This window comes from Rhodotorula toruloides (assembly GCF_000320785.1).
Source record: "Rhodotorula toruloides NP11 unplaced genomic scaffold Scaffold1, whole genome shotgun sequence".
In the NCBI taxonomy this organism is placed as follows: domain Eukaryota; kingdom Fungi; phylum Basidiomycota; class Microbotryomycetes; order Sporidiobolales; family Sporidiobolaceae; genus Rhodotorula; species Rhodotorula toruloides.
In genome coordinates this window covers 332068-348407 of record NW_015622961.1, presented here as the reverse complement: position 1 = coordinate 348407, position 16340 = coordinate 332068, and the positions used below count along the sequence as shown (strand labels likewise).

Sequence of the window (16340 nt, the reverse complement as noted above, 5' to 3'; positions counted from 1 at the left end):
GTGTGTCGGCTCGAGGGCGACCGATTGCGCAGCCGAGCGGACTTTAGCAGTTCAAGAAGCGGGACCAGCAGAGCATCGCGCGGTTGGATCTGCTCAACGGTCAACGCGTCGACGCTCTCGTGCGCTCTCTCTTCGCGCCGAGTACACCCATGGCAGGGCTCGTACTTCTCCTCTCGCCCGTCCTCGCCGTCCTGTCCCTCTTCTTGACCCAAACCAGCTCCTTCAACCTCCTCATCAACGCCCTCGTCACCCAAGTCGCGCTCTGGTGCAGCGTCCAAGCATGCAGGCTTGAGTACGACCGCAAGACGAAGGCGCGCTGGATTGCGTACGGCAGCACCCTTCTGTGCGGCGTCGTCATCGCGGTCCAGATCCTCTACGGCATCTCCGACACCCTCTGCAGCCCCAATCATGCGCTCGGCACCCATTCCTGCGCCATACTCTCCGCCTTCCTCACCGGTACCGAGCCGAAACACGCCGTCGTCGTCCTCCTCTTCTCTCCACTCTTCGCCGCCCTCGCGATCCTTTCGGCATTCTCGACTGCGACCACACTCACCGCCCTTGCGCTCTACCGCCTCAGCCTATTCCTTCGCGTAATGAGCTGTATACCAGCAGAGATCTGCTGCTGCTGCAGAGGCAGGAGGTGGATGCGGAGGACCAGGGCGCGCTGGTACGGCGTTGTCGACGAGCTGGACAACATGGAAACAGGCGGACTGGCTGTAGAGCGAGGGAATGTGACGCTGCAGAGGCTTCATGAAGACTGCAGGTCCATCACCAGTGGTGCGTTACTCTCGCTCTCTCTCTCTCTTCCTCGTCGACCAGTTCACAGCTGACGACCTATCTGCCCCAGACTCGTTCGACCTCGTCCGCGACACTGACGCCCTTCTATATCAGTCAGAACATCTCGTGCGTTCTCGATGCGATCTGCGCAGCCCTTCTGCTCTAACCGTTCGCTTGCTTTGCTCACAGAGCCGTCTTCGTCGACCGCCCCCACCCCCGCCATACTCCTGCCTTCCTTCTCCCACTCTCCATCTCTCCAAACAATGATTTGCCCTATCGCATTTGTAACGTATCTCGCGTTTTACCGTCTCGAACTCGCCAATCTTCCTCTTCCCTTCCTCTCTACGCCATCTCCCTGTCGGTAGTAGTGCGCGTATTCAGGCGGGCAATTGAGATGTGATTGCGCAACGTACTCGTCTGTACAAAACTGCCTCGAAAGACCAGGACAACGGGGAAGCGGACGCCGGACGACGACTCCCTCGACCTCTCCCTCGAACCTCGCTTCCTCCCTGCTGGCTTGAGCGGAGTCGAGACGACTCCAAAAGGCTGCTGCATGCCGCCGCAGCTCTCGTATCGCGGCGCAGGAGCACTCGTCGTCCTCGCCGTCCTCCTCGGCTCGAAGGCTCGAGGCCTCAACCCGCTCGTCTCGCTCGCCTGGCTCCTGCTGTATGCGGTAGCGGGTGTGGTGGCTGTGCTGGGAGGGCAGCTGTGGCTGGCGAAGGTCCACGAGCGACGTTTCAGCGGGTTCGGCTCTCAGGACGGAAGTGGGGAGGGGAGCTTGCTCTCGCTGAGGCCAGGCAGGCGACGAGGACCGCCGCCGTTGCAGTTCACGTCGCCGGCAGCGTGGGACATGACGCAGACCAAGGCGAAGTGGGAGGCGACAGCAACCGCGAATCGACTTTCGTTCCCTGGCGCCCCTCCCTTCCTTTCCGCCGCCATCGACTCCCTCCTGCACCTGATCCTGCGCGACTTTGTCGAGAAATGGTACTCGACCATCTCCGACTCGCCAGTCTTCCCCAACGCCGTAGATGCGACCATCCGAGAGTCGCTTCTCGCCATTTCGTCGCGGGTCGGAAAGGTCGACTGGTCCGACGTCCTCGTTGGTCGCATCCTGCCACTCCTGACGACGCATTTCGAGCGGTTCGACATCGCGGAGAAGACCGTCCATGGACGAGGACCACGGGCGGGAACGCCAGACTCGGACGAGTTCGACCTCTTCGTCGCATCGCGCTACGCGCAGGAGTCGGAGGAGAAGCGACTTCACCCCGCAGTCGACGCCGCGAGCCCAAACTCTCGACCTGCGGAAGAAGCATGGATCCGTTCGACCTTCGAGGCGATTCTGCCGCTCGTCCTTCCCGAGCGCGAGGTCGACAGCCCGGCTGTACGCATCATGGTCCGCGAGATCGTGGCGTGCGCGGTTGTCTTCCCCATCATCGAGATGCTCAGCGACCCCGACTTTGCCAACCGCCTCATCGACGACAAAGCTGGCGCAGCGATTCGCGACCAGAAGATGGTCAACGAGTTCCGCGAGGCGCTCAACAAGCAGGAATCCACTATGATGGCTGCGTCTGCCCGAACGCTTCCTTCGGCAGCCTCGTCTCCGCCTAAGCGGCGAACCGAAGTCGTGACGGTGCGAACCGGTTCGCGCCAGTTCGATGCATGGCTCAAGAGCATCGGTCGCTGTGCCTCGCTGCAAGAGGCGAGGCGGCTCAAGAGCGACGTCAGCGGTCAGATCAGGAGGGCGAAGATTCTGACGGGTACGTATGCTCGCTTTCTCCGCTTCGAGCTTTGCTGACTTGAAGAGCGCAGACGGCAAGGAGCTCGATGATGTTGTGGACGGCGTCAAGGTCGCGGAATGGATCGACTTCATCGAGCGGCTGTACACGGCGAAGCGCAAGATTGACAAGCGGATAGACAAGCTCGGCGGTAACCAGGGTTTGTCGGTACGTACCGCGACACCTCGCCAGCGTCTGCATCTTGAATGCTTACGTGGCTTCCTGCAGCGGGCGCCCAGCATCCTCGGAAACCTCAACTCGCATCTCGACTCGCCCGTCAAGCTCAGCGACATGCTCGTCGATCCGACCGCGGTCACCTATGTCATGGAGTTCCTCGAGCGTCGCCGCCACGCCGACAGAGCGCAGTTCTGGCTAATCGTCGAAGGTCTGAAGGATCCGCTTGACGGCATCGAGTCAGACGAATCACTCGCGACTGCCGCGACTTCCGCCTTCGAGGACATCCAGATGATTTGGTCGGCCTATCTCGTCGGAAACCCGTTTCGTTCGAGCGAAGGGCATCTGCGAGCGGTGCAGGCCTTCGCCGAGCAGGAGGACCCGCAAAACGCGACGCCGCAGATGCTGAGGCAGGTCCGGCACGCGCTGTTCGCGATTCAAAGGGAGGTTCTCTCCCTGCTCGAAGAGGAGGACGCGCCTGCGTTCTCCCGTTCCGACCTGTACTTCAAGGCGCTCTCGGCGCTTCCCGTCGCCGACGAATCGGTAATGACGCCTTCGACAAAGACAGCTCCTCTGCCCCTCGTCACACCTCCTACGCCTGCCGGCCGTACTGGCCTTAGCAGAGCCCGCTCTCGTTCGAACCCGCAATTGCAGAACACGTCCGCCCTGTCAACCACCATCTCCTCGTCTCACGCCGCGACTGCCCGCCCGCCTTCCCCTGGCTTCCTCGTTTCGCCAACAGCGGCGCGCAAGGATACAGCCCCGCCTCAAGTGACCTTCCATGCGGCCTTCAACCGAGCAAGATCGCAGGACCTTTTCGAGGCCACAACCTCGTCCTTCGAGCCGATGCGCAAGGTCTCTTCTGGCTCGCTCGAGACGATTGCTTCGGCTTCAACATACCCTTCAGCAAAGCGCAAATCGAACGCCATGACGGACTCGCTCGACTTCCTCATTTCGCCCCAGGCGGTGGAGACGGAGCGTTCGCCGCTGTTCGGCAGCGAATCGACGCCCGACGACACCGTCACGCCGCCTTCCGACGACGACTTCGTCCAGGTACAGACGATCGAGGCGATCCAAGAAGCCCTCAACTCTATCCTCGCTTCCGATGGTCGCACACAGCCGCAGGCGAACCAGTCGACCACGTCTCTCCCCTCTCTCAGGGATACCTCGCTGCTGCCGCCGCCTCGTCGTACTTCGACGAACGCTTCCTCGCGGTCCTCTGGTCCCGCTACCCCCGCGCTCTCGTCCTCGACCAACCTCCCGAGCCGGCTCACCACCGCTCCTCGTTCTTCCAGTCAGAGCTCCTCGACAGCACCGCAACGTGCCGCGACTCGAACGGTCTTCGACGATACCGAGGCCGCCGACGACGACGGATCGGGAGCCGACTTGGTCGAAGAACCGGCCTCCGACGACTTCAGCGTCAGCCTACCTGCCTCCGGCAACCTGAGTCTCGCGGCCGAGATTCCGCGCCTCGCCGACTTGCTTGAGAAGCTGCGGAAACAGGAAATCGTTGTCGACGCCTTGATCCGCAAGGCGGAACTTACTGGGGTTGCTTCGGAGCTCAAGGTGCTCGTCAAGTCTCGCGAAAGCCTGCGGCGCGAAATCCGAGCTGCCACGTTTCAGAAGGAGCAGCTCGAGTCGCAGGCGGCGCAGAACGAGCTTTCGCCCAGCCGCACTCGAATCACCATTCCCGCCACGACGGTCGGCCAAGCCAGCGCGGCCGCTTCGGGCGCGACCTTTCAGCTGTATCTCATTGAGGTTCACACTCTGACCGACGAGGGCGCCTTTCAAAGCGGCTGGATCACGACTCGCCGTTACAGCGAATTTCTCTCGCTGTACAACAAGCTCAAGGAGAAGTTCCCATCGACATGCATTCTCGACTTCCCCAGCAAGCGACTCGTCGGCGCCTGGAGCAAGGAATTCATCGAGCAGCGCCGTGTCGGTCTCGAGCGCTACTTGCAGGTGCGTGTTACTTTGTCCACCTACGATACGCCGGACTGATCATGTCGCGGCCCAGAATGTCATCAAGGTCCCCGCTGTCTGTGTCAGCGACGAACTGCGATCTTTCTTGTCGAAGGAGACAGTCGCGCTGCCGAAGAGCGACGTTCCGCGCCGAGTCGTCCCGCCGCTTCTCCCCGGCCAGGGTCTCGTTCGTTCGCTGTACCGCGGCCTCACGACCGGCATCGACGACGTTCTCGGTACCTCGACGAGCTCGATGGTCGAGCAGATGGTGAACCGGCTGTCTCAACAGGCTGCCGAGTTCGCCGGCATTGCGGCGGGTTCCGTCCTGGACGAAGATCTCGTCGGACAGGTGCTAGCAGACTCGGTCTCCCATCTTCCGGGCGTCGAACGTCCTGGCGACGAAGGCCTGACCTACTTCACCGCGCCAATCTGTGACCTCTTCGTCACCATCTTCGAGCTCAAGGAGAAGAATAATTGGCTGCGGCGACAAGCCATCCTCATCGTGCTCCAACAGGTCCTCGGCGGCACGATCGAACGGTGAGCTGGCTCGTCATCGCTTCTCCGCGCCTGGCTGACCGCCTCTGCCTTCCTCAGCAAATTCCGCGATTCCATCAAGCTGCTCTTGGCGCCGCCTCAGCTCGCCACCTACGTCGCGGCTTTACAGAACGGCATGTGGCCGGATGGCGAGCTCAAGCCGAAGGAATCACCACGAACGGCGGCCGAGAAAGCTGCGACCAAGGCCTCAGCGAGTCGCAAGCTTGCCGACCTCCTGCCTGGTCCGTCCACTCCCCCCCAGCGCGTCGCGATTGCGAGAGCTGAACATTCTTTGTCGCAGACGTCGCCGCCAGCCTGATCGGACGACACAATGCCAAGCAAGGTGCTCGCCGACTGTTCTCCGTCCTGCAGAATAAGCGCCTCAACAAGGTGGGCCTCTGTGCCTCTACGGCGTGCAAGAGCTTTACTGATGAGCAGTCATCATCCAGCACCTCATTTACGGCATCGCAGACGAGATCTTCGCCGTCGTCTTTCCCGAGATCAATGAGCCAAAGGCGCGACCGCTCTTCCTCGCGTAACCTCGCATACCCTCTTTCGCGATACCCTCTCTTTCTACCAACCCTTTCGTTTATCGCAATGCATCGCAAGCGTCCGCTCCTACGGAACCTTCTTCCACAGAGACGAGAAGCCACCGGCGATGCTTTTCTTCGCCGCCTCTTGCTGCGCTTTGCGCTTCGTCTCGCTCCTGCAAACGCTCCAGTGTCAGACACGCGGCGAGACGCTAGGGAGGTGACGAGGAAACTCACGCAAACTTCGCTGCATCGTCCGCCATCGTCCCAAGGCGCTCGCCTAAATAGCCCAGGTACTCATTGCGCTGCTCGAGAGCCGCGCTCGTCTTGGCCATGATGTCGCGCGCCGACTCGCTCGCCCCCTGCAGGAACTGCGTCTGGGTGGGCGTGATGTAGCCGGACGAGGAGGCCGTTTTTGCTTGGCGAGTAGCAGCGACAATGGGTGGAGGAGCTCCTGCAGCTGGGCGGTTCTTCGGAGGAGGACGGGTCGTGCCGCCAACTGTACGTTCGCGTCGATCAGCTGGCTGCCGGTCGCTCGACGCCATCGAAGGAACGGAAGGACGCACGAATTCCGTCGATCTCTGCGCCCGTGTACACCTTCTGCGCACCGAACCAAGCCCCTAGTGCGGATCCGACGGACTGCAAAGCGCTGACTTGTGCAGGTATCGCGATCGACGAGTCGTACGCGACGACATTTGGTGGGAAGGCGGGGCGATAGAAATCGCGGATGGTGCCGAGTCGGACGTTGAGAGGGTCGAGGAGTTGTACGAAGTCGCCATCTGGCGCAATGTGGAAGACGCCTGCCGAGTCGCTACGCTCGAGGACCGTCAGCGAGCGCGAACAAAGCACCGAAATCTGACCGAACGCACTGCAGAGTCGCCTCGAACCGCAAGCGCGCGACCTGCTGGAGGTCGGGAAGCGAGAAGACGTGCAGCATGCAGTTTCTCGACTGGACAGCGAGCGCTGTACAGCCCTGAGCGCGCACGATGGCTGCTCGCTCAAACTGGCCGTGCTCGTCGTCGTACATGGCAGTCTTCGGGCCATCGACGTTGTAGAAGCAGGCGAGCGTCGTAGGAGCGACCGTGATCCAGAGACTCGTCAAGGCGCCGACGGGGTCGATATTGTCGGGGGAGGTGTAGGTGGCCTGCTGATTGAGCGCGAGTTGCAGGTTCTGCGAGTCAGCGACAAGCTCGTTGCCGCGCTTGTCGAGGACAAAGGTAGCGAAGGTGTTGCGAGTGCTGTCGTGGTGGACGGAGGCGAAGCGGTCGCTGATCAGCCATGATCCGCTGACGTTGGCGAGCTCGAAGATGCGGCTGAGACCGGACGCTTGCGCGACGATGAGGCGAGGCGAGCGGTCGTGGTCTGCAGGGGGTGCCAGTTGAGTCTGAGACGATTAATCACAGCAAACTGAGGACTCACCTTCTCCAATCGCGCTGACTGTCCACGTCAAGGCCGTAACGGGCGAGTTGTCGACTTTCGCCTTACTCTTGCCCTTGTCGGACGCGACTGACCGTCCAGAACCAGCCGAATCGACAAGAAGGACGTCCGGCCCGCGCATGTCGACGACCATGAGGGTCGCGTCGTTTGAGACGGCAAGGAAGCCGATGTTGCTGAACGCGAGGCAGCTCTTCGATGCGATCCCGCTCGCAGACGAAGTTGATGCGAAGGCGAACGCTGCGATCGGGCGGAAACCGTCGAGGTCGGGTCGCGGTACGGCGGCGCCTGTGAGGTTGATGTAGCGGTCCTGAGGGTCCATGTCGGCGGAGTAGGAGGTTGGCGCAAAAGCACCTTGACGGCTCTGCTGGCTGGTCGAGCCGAAGGGAGGCCGAGGCGGAACCGGATTCGCTGTGTCCAGGTTCATGTCGCGCAAAGCTCCCTGAACCGTGTCGTCCAGGGTTGCTTCGGCGTCGGCGCGGTCTTGCTCGAGCTCGCGGGGTACCTCGCCGTAAGCGAAACTGCAGACGAGCCATCAGCATTTACCCCCAATGCGAACGGCGGCTGAACTCACCGGTGCACGAGCACATCGCCAGTCGACAGGCTGATTGCGACTTCGAGGTTCTCCTCTGCCAGCTCGACCTTGTCAATCTCGAGCTCCCAAGGTCGCGCCTTCCACAGTCGTGCCGCCTCAAGACCTGCCGCTCGAGGATCCGCCAGCGCAGCCTTGACATCGATGTCGAGGTGTCGAAGGGGGCGCGGGAAGTCTTGCTCAGTCCGCGGGTCGCTACTGTCCTCCGGCTTGCGGCCCCAGAGGACGTGCGTCGAGACGTCCGAGAAGCGAACGCTCAGGTCGATGTGCGTAGTGATGAGGATGCGAGGAGGCTGGTCGCCGGATGTCGGAGGCGGCCCTCGACGATTCGGTCGAGGTAGAGGACTGGCGTGACCGCCTTTGAGCGGGATGCGTTCGGCCGTCTCCTCGGAAATGTCGAACTGGTGAGGAAGGTGACGGTATGAGAGGGAGCCAACAATGGCGAGCTTTGCGGACGTGCAGGTGTCTCTGCCAGAGAAAGAGAGCGCTGAAGGGAGAGAGAGGGTGCGAGGTGCGCGGGAGTTGGTGGGCGGAAAGGTGAAAGCCTCGATCGAGTTGCTCGAGTGCGGCGCTGGAGGGACGGGGCAGCGTGAGTCGCGGCCGGAAGTGATGATGATGGCGGAAGGGTCGTAGGCGCCACCGTAATGAGGCGAGCTTCGGGGGAGAAGGAGGAAGTCCTCGGGAGGTGCAGGCGTAGGGTAGAGATGGTGAGCGACGGGCGAGATCGACTCTCGTAAAGCTTCCCGGACGGCGAGAGGGATACCTCCCGACTTGGCGGTGGCTGCGGTCGGAGCGACGTAGGCGGGGAACTCGAGGACGTGGATGCCAACTGGATCTGAGGGAAGGATGCCGCCCATGACGGTCAACAGCGTCCCGCCGTGCAAGTCGGCCTTCTGCTCCGTGAGCGAAGGAGACGACGGTAGAGTGGGCGAGGACGGCCCGGCCATGCTGGCGAATGCCTGCGAGAGGTACGTCTCCTGCGGAAAGCCCGACCACGCAAGGCGGAAGATCGGCTCGCGGTTCGCCGGCTGACGCTGCCCAGGTTGGCCTTGCGACGACCAGCCGAACAGATCCTCCTCCGTCGCCTTATTGACGTCCGCCCGCTCGAGCGTGCGGATCATGATCGGGTTGTCGTCCGCCGTCGCCGCAAAGCTCAGCGAGCCGTCCTCGTGTCCTGCGGCGAAGACGAGTCCGTCTGGTCGCCAGGCAAGGCAGGTGACTGCCGGTCGCCGCTCCATGAAAATCGTCTCCTCCGTGTCATTTCCTCCTCCTGCTGCGCCTGGCGGAAGGACAAACTCCCACGTCCGGTCGGCTTGTCGCGTCGCGATGTTCCATAGCGCAACACCGCCCTCGTACGCAACGAGAAGCAGGTTGAGGTCGAGCGGGTGAGCCTTGATGTCGGTACAGACGGGACTGCGGAAAGGTGGAAAGGTCAGCCCGCTCTTCCCGCTTCACCTCCAATGCATCGTCAGGCACTCACATGTGTCTTCGTGAAGGTGCGTCGGGCACGCCGCTTCTCCGCAAGATCTCCTCCTGGACGAGCCAAAGGTTCGGGATGCGAGCATGCGGAGCGAGGATGCCGCGGTCGATATCGTACACGTCGACCGTCCCATCCTTGCAGCCGAGGAAGAGGAAAGAGTGCGAGGCGGAGGTTTCGACGCAGATTACGGTCGAGCGGAGCGAAAGGGACGAATCGCGATGCGGACGACCCTTTTCGATGCGCTGGAGGTCGTAGACGTAGAGGGTGTCCTTCGCGTCTGTTGAAGCATGGTCAGTACATCGTTCTGTGTCTGCCGAAGCAGAGAGACTCGCCTACAACGCAGAGAAAGCCCGACCCGCTCTTCCAAGCGAGATGCCGAATCTTGCTTGGCAGACCGACATCCCACTCGACCTGGACGCCCGGTGCGCCAAAGACGAAGAGACGACCTGCTGATGTCCCTACTGCGAGCAAAGACTGTACAGGGTCTGTTGGCGGGCGAGGGAGAGAGGTGAGAGAGATGGGCATAGCCTCGGTAAGTCTGTCGTCGTTGTGCAACAGCTGGGCGTGTGGAAAAGCGTCAGACGCACCAAATGCCATGGCAGTGAGCTCTCCGCCGATGCCCAGCTCGGCCAGCTGTCCCAGTGCCCATCCATTCGGCGTCCGAAGTTGCTGAGTGTGGTCGAGTACAGACACGGCTTCGACGGCTTTGCGCGACTTGGACGAGAACATGACAAGTCTCAGTAGGCTGAGAAGCTGCCAAGCGAGCCCTCAGTGCAGCAGCGAGACGTCACAAGCGAATCGAGCGAAGAGACGAAGGTCAACTTGTTCCCGAAGGTGGAGCCCGACGACCACAACGCGAACGAGCTGAAAGAGATGGCCAATAAGGATAGATGCCATGGACGATGATCCGCTAAGCCCGCGCCTTTCCTTTCCCCTTGTCCACCGACTTGCCCTTGCCGTTGACAGCCTTCCCCTTGCCCTTGGCCGCGCTCGAGATGGGCGGAGTCGAGAAGGGAGGATGGACTGCAGGCGGCGCGTGGGAGGACGAGGACGCTGATGCACCTGCCTGCTGTAGGGCCCGCTGGACGGCGTCGAGAGTTGTCGGTTCCTCCTCGTCTTCCTCGGCCGCGCCGCCCTTCGCGACGCGCTTGCCCTTCCGCTTCTCGATGGCTGCGCACATGCGAATGTGAGTAAGGCAAGCAAGAAGGCAGGAAGAGGTCGGACGCACCTTTGGCGGTCGACTCGAACCGCTGCTCGGCACCGCACCAAACATCGCAACCTCGCGCTCCAGCCCGGTCCAAGAACCTGGCGATCTCGGGCGTCTTGACGAACCTCGCCGGCCAGACGCGCGGGAACCGGAAGCGGAACTTGCGCGCCATCATGTTGAACGAGTCGAGGCGGGAACCGAACGCCGCGAGGTATTTCAGGACGAGGCGCTCGTGATCTTCCTCCGATGCGGGCGGCTCGTTGGGCGGTTCGACGAGAGCGAACTCGACGAGCGAGGTGCCGTTGTTGACGACGGCGAGGGCGAGGATGTTGAAGGGCGCGAGGGCGTTTGGGAGGAGAGGGTACGAGATCGAGTAGAGGAAGGGCATCTTGGATGCGTTCATCTTCGAGTGCAGCGACATTAGGAAGTTGATATTGGGCTTGTTCGTGAAATGCAGGTGCTCGAGCGTCGTCGCAACGCCTGCTTGGAACTCCTCGATCAGGTTGTCGAGCGCGGGTTTAGGCGAGGTCTGATTGAAGTCGAGCGAGATTGTGCTGAGGGTCTTCTTGCAGCCAGAGAAGAGCGCCTTGTGTAGCGCAGGGCAGTGCTCGAACGGAACGCAGCCGAGAAGGAGGTTGTGGACGGGGAAGGTGAGGAGGGAGGTATCGTCGGGTTCTTGAAAGTCGGCCTTGCAGTACAGGTGCGTGATGCCTGCGGAGATGGGTTTAGCTCCGAATCCTCATAAGACGGTACAACACGCGCACCAGTCAGCGACGGATGCCGGAGAACGTCCCAGGTCAACCATTCCTCGTCCCGTTCCGCCTGGCCATCCGTCCGCCCTCGCAGCGGATCGTAGTCGATGCGGAACGCCTTGAGATCCGGGAACCTGTCGAGGAGCCAGTACGTGTCTATGCCCCACTGGTAGACCGATTCGAGGACCAGCGTCTGGTGTTCAGCGAGCATCCTCTTTGCCTCGCGCGAGCGGATCGCCTGCATCGCTTCCGGGCTGGCGATGCGGACGTGCTTGGCGAGGACAGACTGAGCTGGGTACCGCCACGGCTGGCAGACGAGCGCGCACGCCTTGAGGGTCGCATAGTCTGGCTGGGGCCAGACGTGAGATGTGAGGCCGCCAGCGAAGGCGAAGATGCGCTCGAGCACTGGCTGGTCGAGTCCCTGAAGCTGCGCCATCTTCCAACGTGTCCTGCTCAGCCAATGAGCGAGGACGGCGAAGGCGTCGGGCTCAACCTGCGAGGAGACAAGAGGGAGGGTCTCGCTCAACCTCCAGCGATGACTGCGCTATGGAAGGCTGCAGGCCGGTCTAACCAGCTACGTTTTGTCGATGGAGGGGCACGCCGCTCAGCCAGCGTTTGTCCAGCTCTCCTCGCTGTTCTCTTCCTCCCGCTCAATCCTCATCAGCTAGCGATCCGATTGCAGCGTCCACTGCTGCTGGACGTCCTGTCTATGCAGTAACGCGTTCCTTGGTCGCATGTAGGGCTGCTCCTGTTCAGGCGGACTCTCGCTCTGACGGCAGATACAACCTGTGCCGTTCCAACTCGAGCTTCAGACTGACAACTGCGGAGGAGTCACACTAAGAAAGGGGAGGAGACCGTGCTGCCGGTAGAGGCGCGACGGGTCGCCGGGAAAAATCGAAGGAGTGGGAGAGGTAGGTAGCCTCCCCGCACGACCTCCGACAAAGGCGGCGAGGAGCAGACCTTAGGCGAGAAGGTCGTGTACGCGCTTAGGCGATGCAGGCGCCCTTGGCCTCGTTGTAGGTGAAGCCCTCGGCGCACGACCAGATCTCGCAGACGCCGGCGACGCAGCCGACGGCGGCAGCACCCTCGATCTGGGTGCAGTCGACGCCGCCCTCCGACGCGCAGGCACCGCACTGCTCGATGTTGGACTGGTGGAGCGAGGAAAGCGGTCAGTAACGAGCGGGTGAAGGATGAGCGGGAAGCGACGCACCGAGGTGTCAATGCACTCGAAGCCCTTGGCTCCCGGGACAGTGCACGCCGAGTGCGACGACGGGCAGACGTTGCGGCGAGCGAGGTCGCCCGAGCGACGTGCGCGGGTACGAGCACGAGCGGAAGCGCTGGCGATCGTGCAAGTCTGGGCGCCAGTGGTCGTGTCGGTCGTGCAGGTGAGGCCGGTCGCGCAGGCGAACTCGGGGTCGAACGAGCAGTCCTGGCCGAGGAGGGCGTGCGTCTCGCAGTTGCCGGTGAGCTGTGGGTGCGGAACGAAAGGTCAGTATTTAATGAACCGCCCGACACGACGGCTGCGAGTGCGTACGAAGCCGCAGTAGCCTATGCGAGGCCAAAGTGTCAGTCCAGGATCCTTCGCTCGCAGGAGACCAGAGAGCAGCGACGCACCCGACTGGCAGAACTGGTTGAAGAGAACCTCATTCTGAGCGTCGGTCAAGGTCGTGGAGCCAACGGTGTAGTCCTGCGCAGAGATTGAAGCGGCGTCAGCGTGCTGTACAGTGGGACGTATCCTGGCTGTCGCTGCCGGGGTCGCTACGAGAGTCAGCTTACCTGGCAGAAAGCGCCGAGGCCGCCGCACGTTCCCGAAACAGTCGGAGTGAGCTGCTGGCTCGTGCAGTAGAGGTATCCCGAGCAGTTTGCGTCGTTGTTGGCGCAAGCCTGGGTGAAACCGCCTTGGCTGTGGGACGGGAGCGCGCGCGGCGGAGAGGTCCGAGTGTGCGGGCAGAGACAGGACGGCGAATGACAGGCAGGTTGTCGAGAGGAGAATTGAGTAGAAATGGGTTGAAAGAGTCGAAGAGGAGACAGGGGAACGAGGCAGGCTTCGGTGAGTCCTGGCGACGGTCTGAAAGTCAGAATCGCGGGTGCGTACCAGGTTCCGGGAACGCCGCCCGTGGACGAGCAGAAGCCGTTGTCGCACTGCGTGCTGGCGGTGCAGGGAGCGCCGGCGATGCCGCAGAAGTAGTTGCCCGTCTCGATCTCGAGCGAGCAAGTCGCGCCGACCGGGGCGGGCGAGTCTCCCTGGGCGCCTCCGCCGAGGCCAGTTCCCGGCGAGACGAGGCCAGTGCAGAGCGACTGGTCTGCATCGCAAATCAATGAGGTCAGTCCGTTGTGACCGACAGCGGAGTCCGCGACGAGGAGGCGGAGGAGCGTACCAGCAGTCGGGACGCCTCCAACGAAGGTCGTGCAGGAGAAGCGACCGTAGCCCGTGATGGACTGGGCGGTGGCGACAGACGCGAGGGTCGCGACGGAAGCGACGGCGAAGACGGTGCGCATGTTTGCTGAAAAGGAGCGACGAGGGTGGGTGTGAAACGAGTGACGGAAGGTGAGCGGCGGACAGACGCAGCACGTAGAGGATGTGGAGACGAGGTAAGACCAAGCGAAGAACGAGCAGACGAAGCGGAGACGAGGAATGTTTGGCAAAGCACACGAGGACAACTTGGACGCGTCGGTCGCGCGCTGGACCCCGATTCAGGTCTGTTCTTGCTTCTTTGCCGTGCCGGACGAGCCTGCTGTTGATTGAGAAGCCTGTTCTGGAGCGAACGCAATCGCCGGCGAACTTGCCAGCGAAACGTGACGATGCGGCGACCGACACTCGCGCTTGTGAGGAGGACGAGACACGGTGCATCCTGCAGGCGTCTGGGCGCTGGCGGACTCGACAGCTACATTGTATGAGCTGTCAGATGTGGACTAGCCAGCACCTTGGAACGTGAACGGACTGGACGAGGCAGGAAAGCGAGGACAAGCTCGACCTTCTCAATCCGAGCGGAGGAGCGTACGGCGCTGCGAGGCCCGCTCGAGCAGCTGCCAGGCAAGAAAGCGGAAGCAAGACTTTGGATCCTCAAGCAAGGGGTGGCGTGACGCGAATCCCCTCTTCACGACCCGTCAATGCGGATGCAGGAAAGCGAAGCAAGCGGTCAGGGAGTCCCGGCGGATGCAACGGCCATGCCACAGTCTGCAATTCTGCCTACACTACCAGTAGATTTCCTGGACGCTGCTGCTGCCCATCTGTCCGACCGACGACCTAGACGATCTCCTCTCACCGCTCCGCCGCTTCAATCATACACATCACCCTCTTCGCTCACGAGCGCTATCCTACGGTCCCGCATCTTCCATTCACCCAAGAGGCTGAAGGTGAGATCGGTGCCGAGGGCGGAGAGGCGGGGCAGGTGGCCGTTCTCCATCGTCTCGAGGATTAGGGCCGGCGACGTCCAATCAACGCGGTAGGCGAGAAGGGTCTCGAGTGCTGGGAGGTGCGGCAAGTTCAGTGAAACTGGCCGATCTCCGTTTAGAGGATGAAGTGGCGCAGCAGTCGTGTCGGACAGATCGAGCGTGCGCAAGTGCGGCGCCAAGTCGCCTCCGAACAGGTTGAGGTATTTCTGCTGGAGTCTCGCGCCCGGCAAAGCGAGCTCGATCAAGTTCTCGAAGGCGAGAGCACCGGGCAGGCTGACTGCGAGGTCGAAGAGCCGAGTGACGAGGGGAGCTGATCTCGTCAACTTGAGCGAGACGAGGTTGGGAAAAGAAGCGGCGGTGTCGGGATTGGGCAGGGTAGGGTGATCGAAGTGGTCTTCGAGAGCGAGGTGTCGGAGGGTTCCGTTGGAGTGCGAGAGGATGTCCCAGTGGACGGGCGGGGTGGTGGACGAGAGTTGGGCGTACTCGAGGCAAGGGACGTCGGCGGAGGAGAGGGTGGGCGAAGCAACTGTACCGTCGCGGAAACGGAGGCGCCAGATTGGACCGACGAGGATGAGTCGTCGAAGCGATGTGAGAGGCGCCCAGTCGGTCTCGCCCGAGTATCGCGGCAGGAAGGCGGGCAAGAGGTACGCGTCGGACGCTGGTGACGAGATCTTGCAAGAACGAACCTCGAGGTCGGTTAGAGCGGAGAACGTAGCTCCGAAGCGGGGTAGGCTGAAAAGAATGCGAAGGTGTGAAGGGGTGTGGAGCGAAAGCGACGTGAGGGTCGGGGCGGAAGAGAGGAGGAAGCGGAAGAATGACTGAAGCTGTCGATGTTCGTCAACTGGAGGACCGCCGCCCATCCAGGAAATGTGGGCGCGGCGAAGGCGGACGAGCTGGACGAGGTCGAGCGATTCACAGAGGTAGGCAAAGTCGTCTGTCGCGTAGTCTTGCGCTCGCGTGATGAAGATCGACCTGATCCCTCCGTCACGCGCAGGCTCCGTTCCCTCTCGCGCTACGCCGCCAGCCGCTCGGTGCTGCCACCACAGCGCCTTTGCCTCGCTGGCCGCTCCGTCTATCTCGCCATCCAAGTAAAGCGAGCTCCACAGCTCCCCTGTCGTTTCAGCAAGCTGTCGCCAAGCTCGACAGACGTGCGAAAACGCGAGAACCGGATTCTGACGAGATCGAGGGCGCCAGGAAGTGGAGTAGGTCTGGATGTCGGCGTCGTGGTCGTCCCGGGCGATGCGGACAATCTGGAGTAGGAGTTCGGTGGGTAGTCGTGCTATCGGGCACCTCTGTCAGGCGTACAAGCGCGAGGCAGCGCTGGATGAGGTCAATGCATGCGGCAAGAGCGATGAGAACGAGGAGACGAACCGGCGCTGGCTGGCGGGTCATGGGCGCAGTTCAGCACTCAGGGCTACTCGATGAGGCAGCGAGACGCAGTCTAGCCTCAGACGAGCGAGAGCGGGTGAACAGTTTGCTCGCGACGTTCGTTCGCCAGGTTGGACTCCTCACCGACCGCTTTCCTCGCTCGAAAGGCGCTTTCAAGGTCAGTACAGGCTCACACGTACATCTTGCGCCGCCTGAATTGCCCAGCGTTGCCCCGCTTGGCTCTGATCTGCCTGCCGCGACTTCATCGCGACTTTCGTGCGAGGGGTTGTTCGGACGGACGAGGAGGTTTGGCAGCGCTACGAAGACGCAGAGTCGTTAACCTGAGTGCCTCTTGCCGC

The 16340-nt window shown here is 62.1% G+C and overlaps 6 protein-coding genes across 6 annotated transcripts; 2 read left to right on the top strand and 4 right to left on the bottom strand.

Moving 5' to 3' along the window:
• Positions 1 to 149: 149 nt before the first annotated feature.
• On the top strand, positions 150 to 1044 carry RHTO_00140 (uncharacterized protein; the record flags this gene model as incomplete). Its single annotated transcript, XM_016413824.1, has 3 exons — positions 150 to 777; positions 848 to 903; positions 967 to 1044. The coding sequence occupies 3 exons, from the start codon at positions 150 to 152 to the stop codon at positions 1042 to 1044; spliced, it is 762 nt and encodes a 253-aa protein (XP_016276831.1).
• A 286-nt stretch (positions 1045 to 1330) lies between these two features.
• On the top strand, positions 1331 to 5761 carry RHTO_00139 (structural protein MDM1; the record flags this gene model as incomplete). Its single annotated transcript, XM_016413823.1, has 7 exons — positions 1331 to 2534; positions 2587 to 2720; positions 2781 to 4688; positions 4744 to 5225; positions 5283 to 5464; positions 5524 to 5612; positions 5672 to 5761. 7 exons carry the CDS (start codon positions 1331 to 1333, stop codon positions 5759 to 5761), a joined length of 4089 nt encoding a protein of 1362 aa, XP_016276830.1.
• A 79-nt stretch (positions 5762 to 5840) lies between these two features.
• RHTO_00138 (WD40 containing SNARE-dependent exocytosis protein) lies at positions 5841 to 9987 on the bottom strand (the record flags this gene model as incomplete). Its single annotated transcript, XM_016413822.1, has 9 exons — positions 5841 to 5928; positions 5990 to 6251; positions 6319 to 6563; positions 6622 to 7114; positions 7172 to 7707; positions 7761 to 9191; positions 9259 to 9535; positions 9654 to 9719; positions 9846 to 9987. 9 exons carry the CDS (start codon positions 9985 to 9987, stop codon positions 5841 to 5843), a joined length of 3540 nt encoding a protein of 1179 aa, XP_016276829.1.
• A 181-nt stretch (positions 9988 to 10168) lies between these two features.
• RHTO_00137 (uncharacterized protein) lies at positions 10169 to 11653 on the bottom strand (the record flags this gene model as incomplete). Its single annotated transcript, XM_016413821.1, has 3 exons — positions 10169 to 10428; positions 10487 to 11176; positions 11230 to 11653. 3 exons carry the CDS (start codon positions 11651 to 11653, stop codon positions 10169 to 10171), a joined length of 1374 nt encoding a protein of 457 aa, XP_016276828.1.
• A 550-nt stretch (positions 11654 to 12203) lies between these two features.
• Positions 12204 to 13716, bottom strand: RHTO_00136 (uncharacterized protein; the record flags this gene model as incomplete). Its single annotated transcript, XM_016413820.1, has 6 exons — positions 12204 to 12365; positions 12428 to 12685; positions 12752 to 12765; positions 12832 to 12904; positions 12994 to 13120; positions 13361 to 13716. The coding sequence occupies 6 exons, from the start codon at positions 13714 to 13716 to the stop codon at positions 12204 to 12206; spliced, it is 990 nt and encodes a 329-aa protein (XP_016276827.1).
• Positions 13717 to 14495: 779 nt separating this feature from the next.
• RHTO_00135 (uncharacterized protein) lies at positions 14496 to 16005 on the bottom strand (the record flags this gene model as incomplete). The annotated part of the gene is made up of 2 exons (XM_016413819.1): positions 14496 to 15905; positions 15985 to 16005. The coding sequence occupies 2 exons, from the start codon at positions 16003 to 16005 to the stop codon at positions 14496 to 14498; spliced, it is 1431 nt and encodes a 476-aa protein (XP_016276826.1).
• Positions 16006 to 16340: the final 335 nt, after the last annotated feature.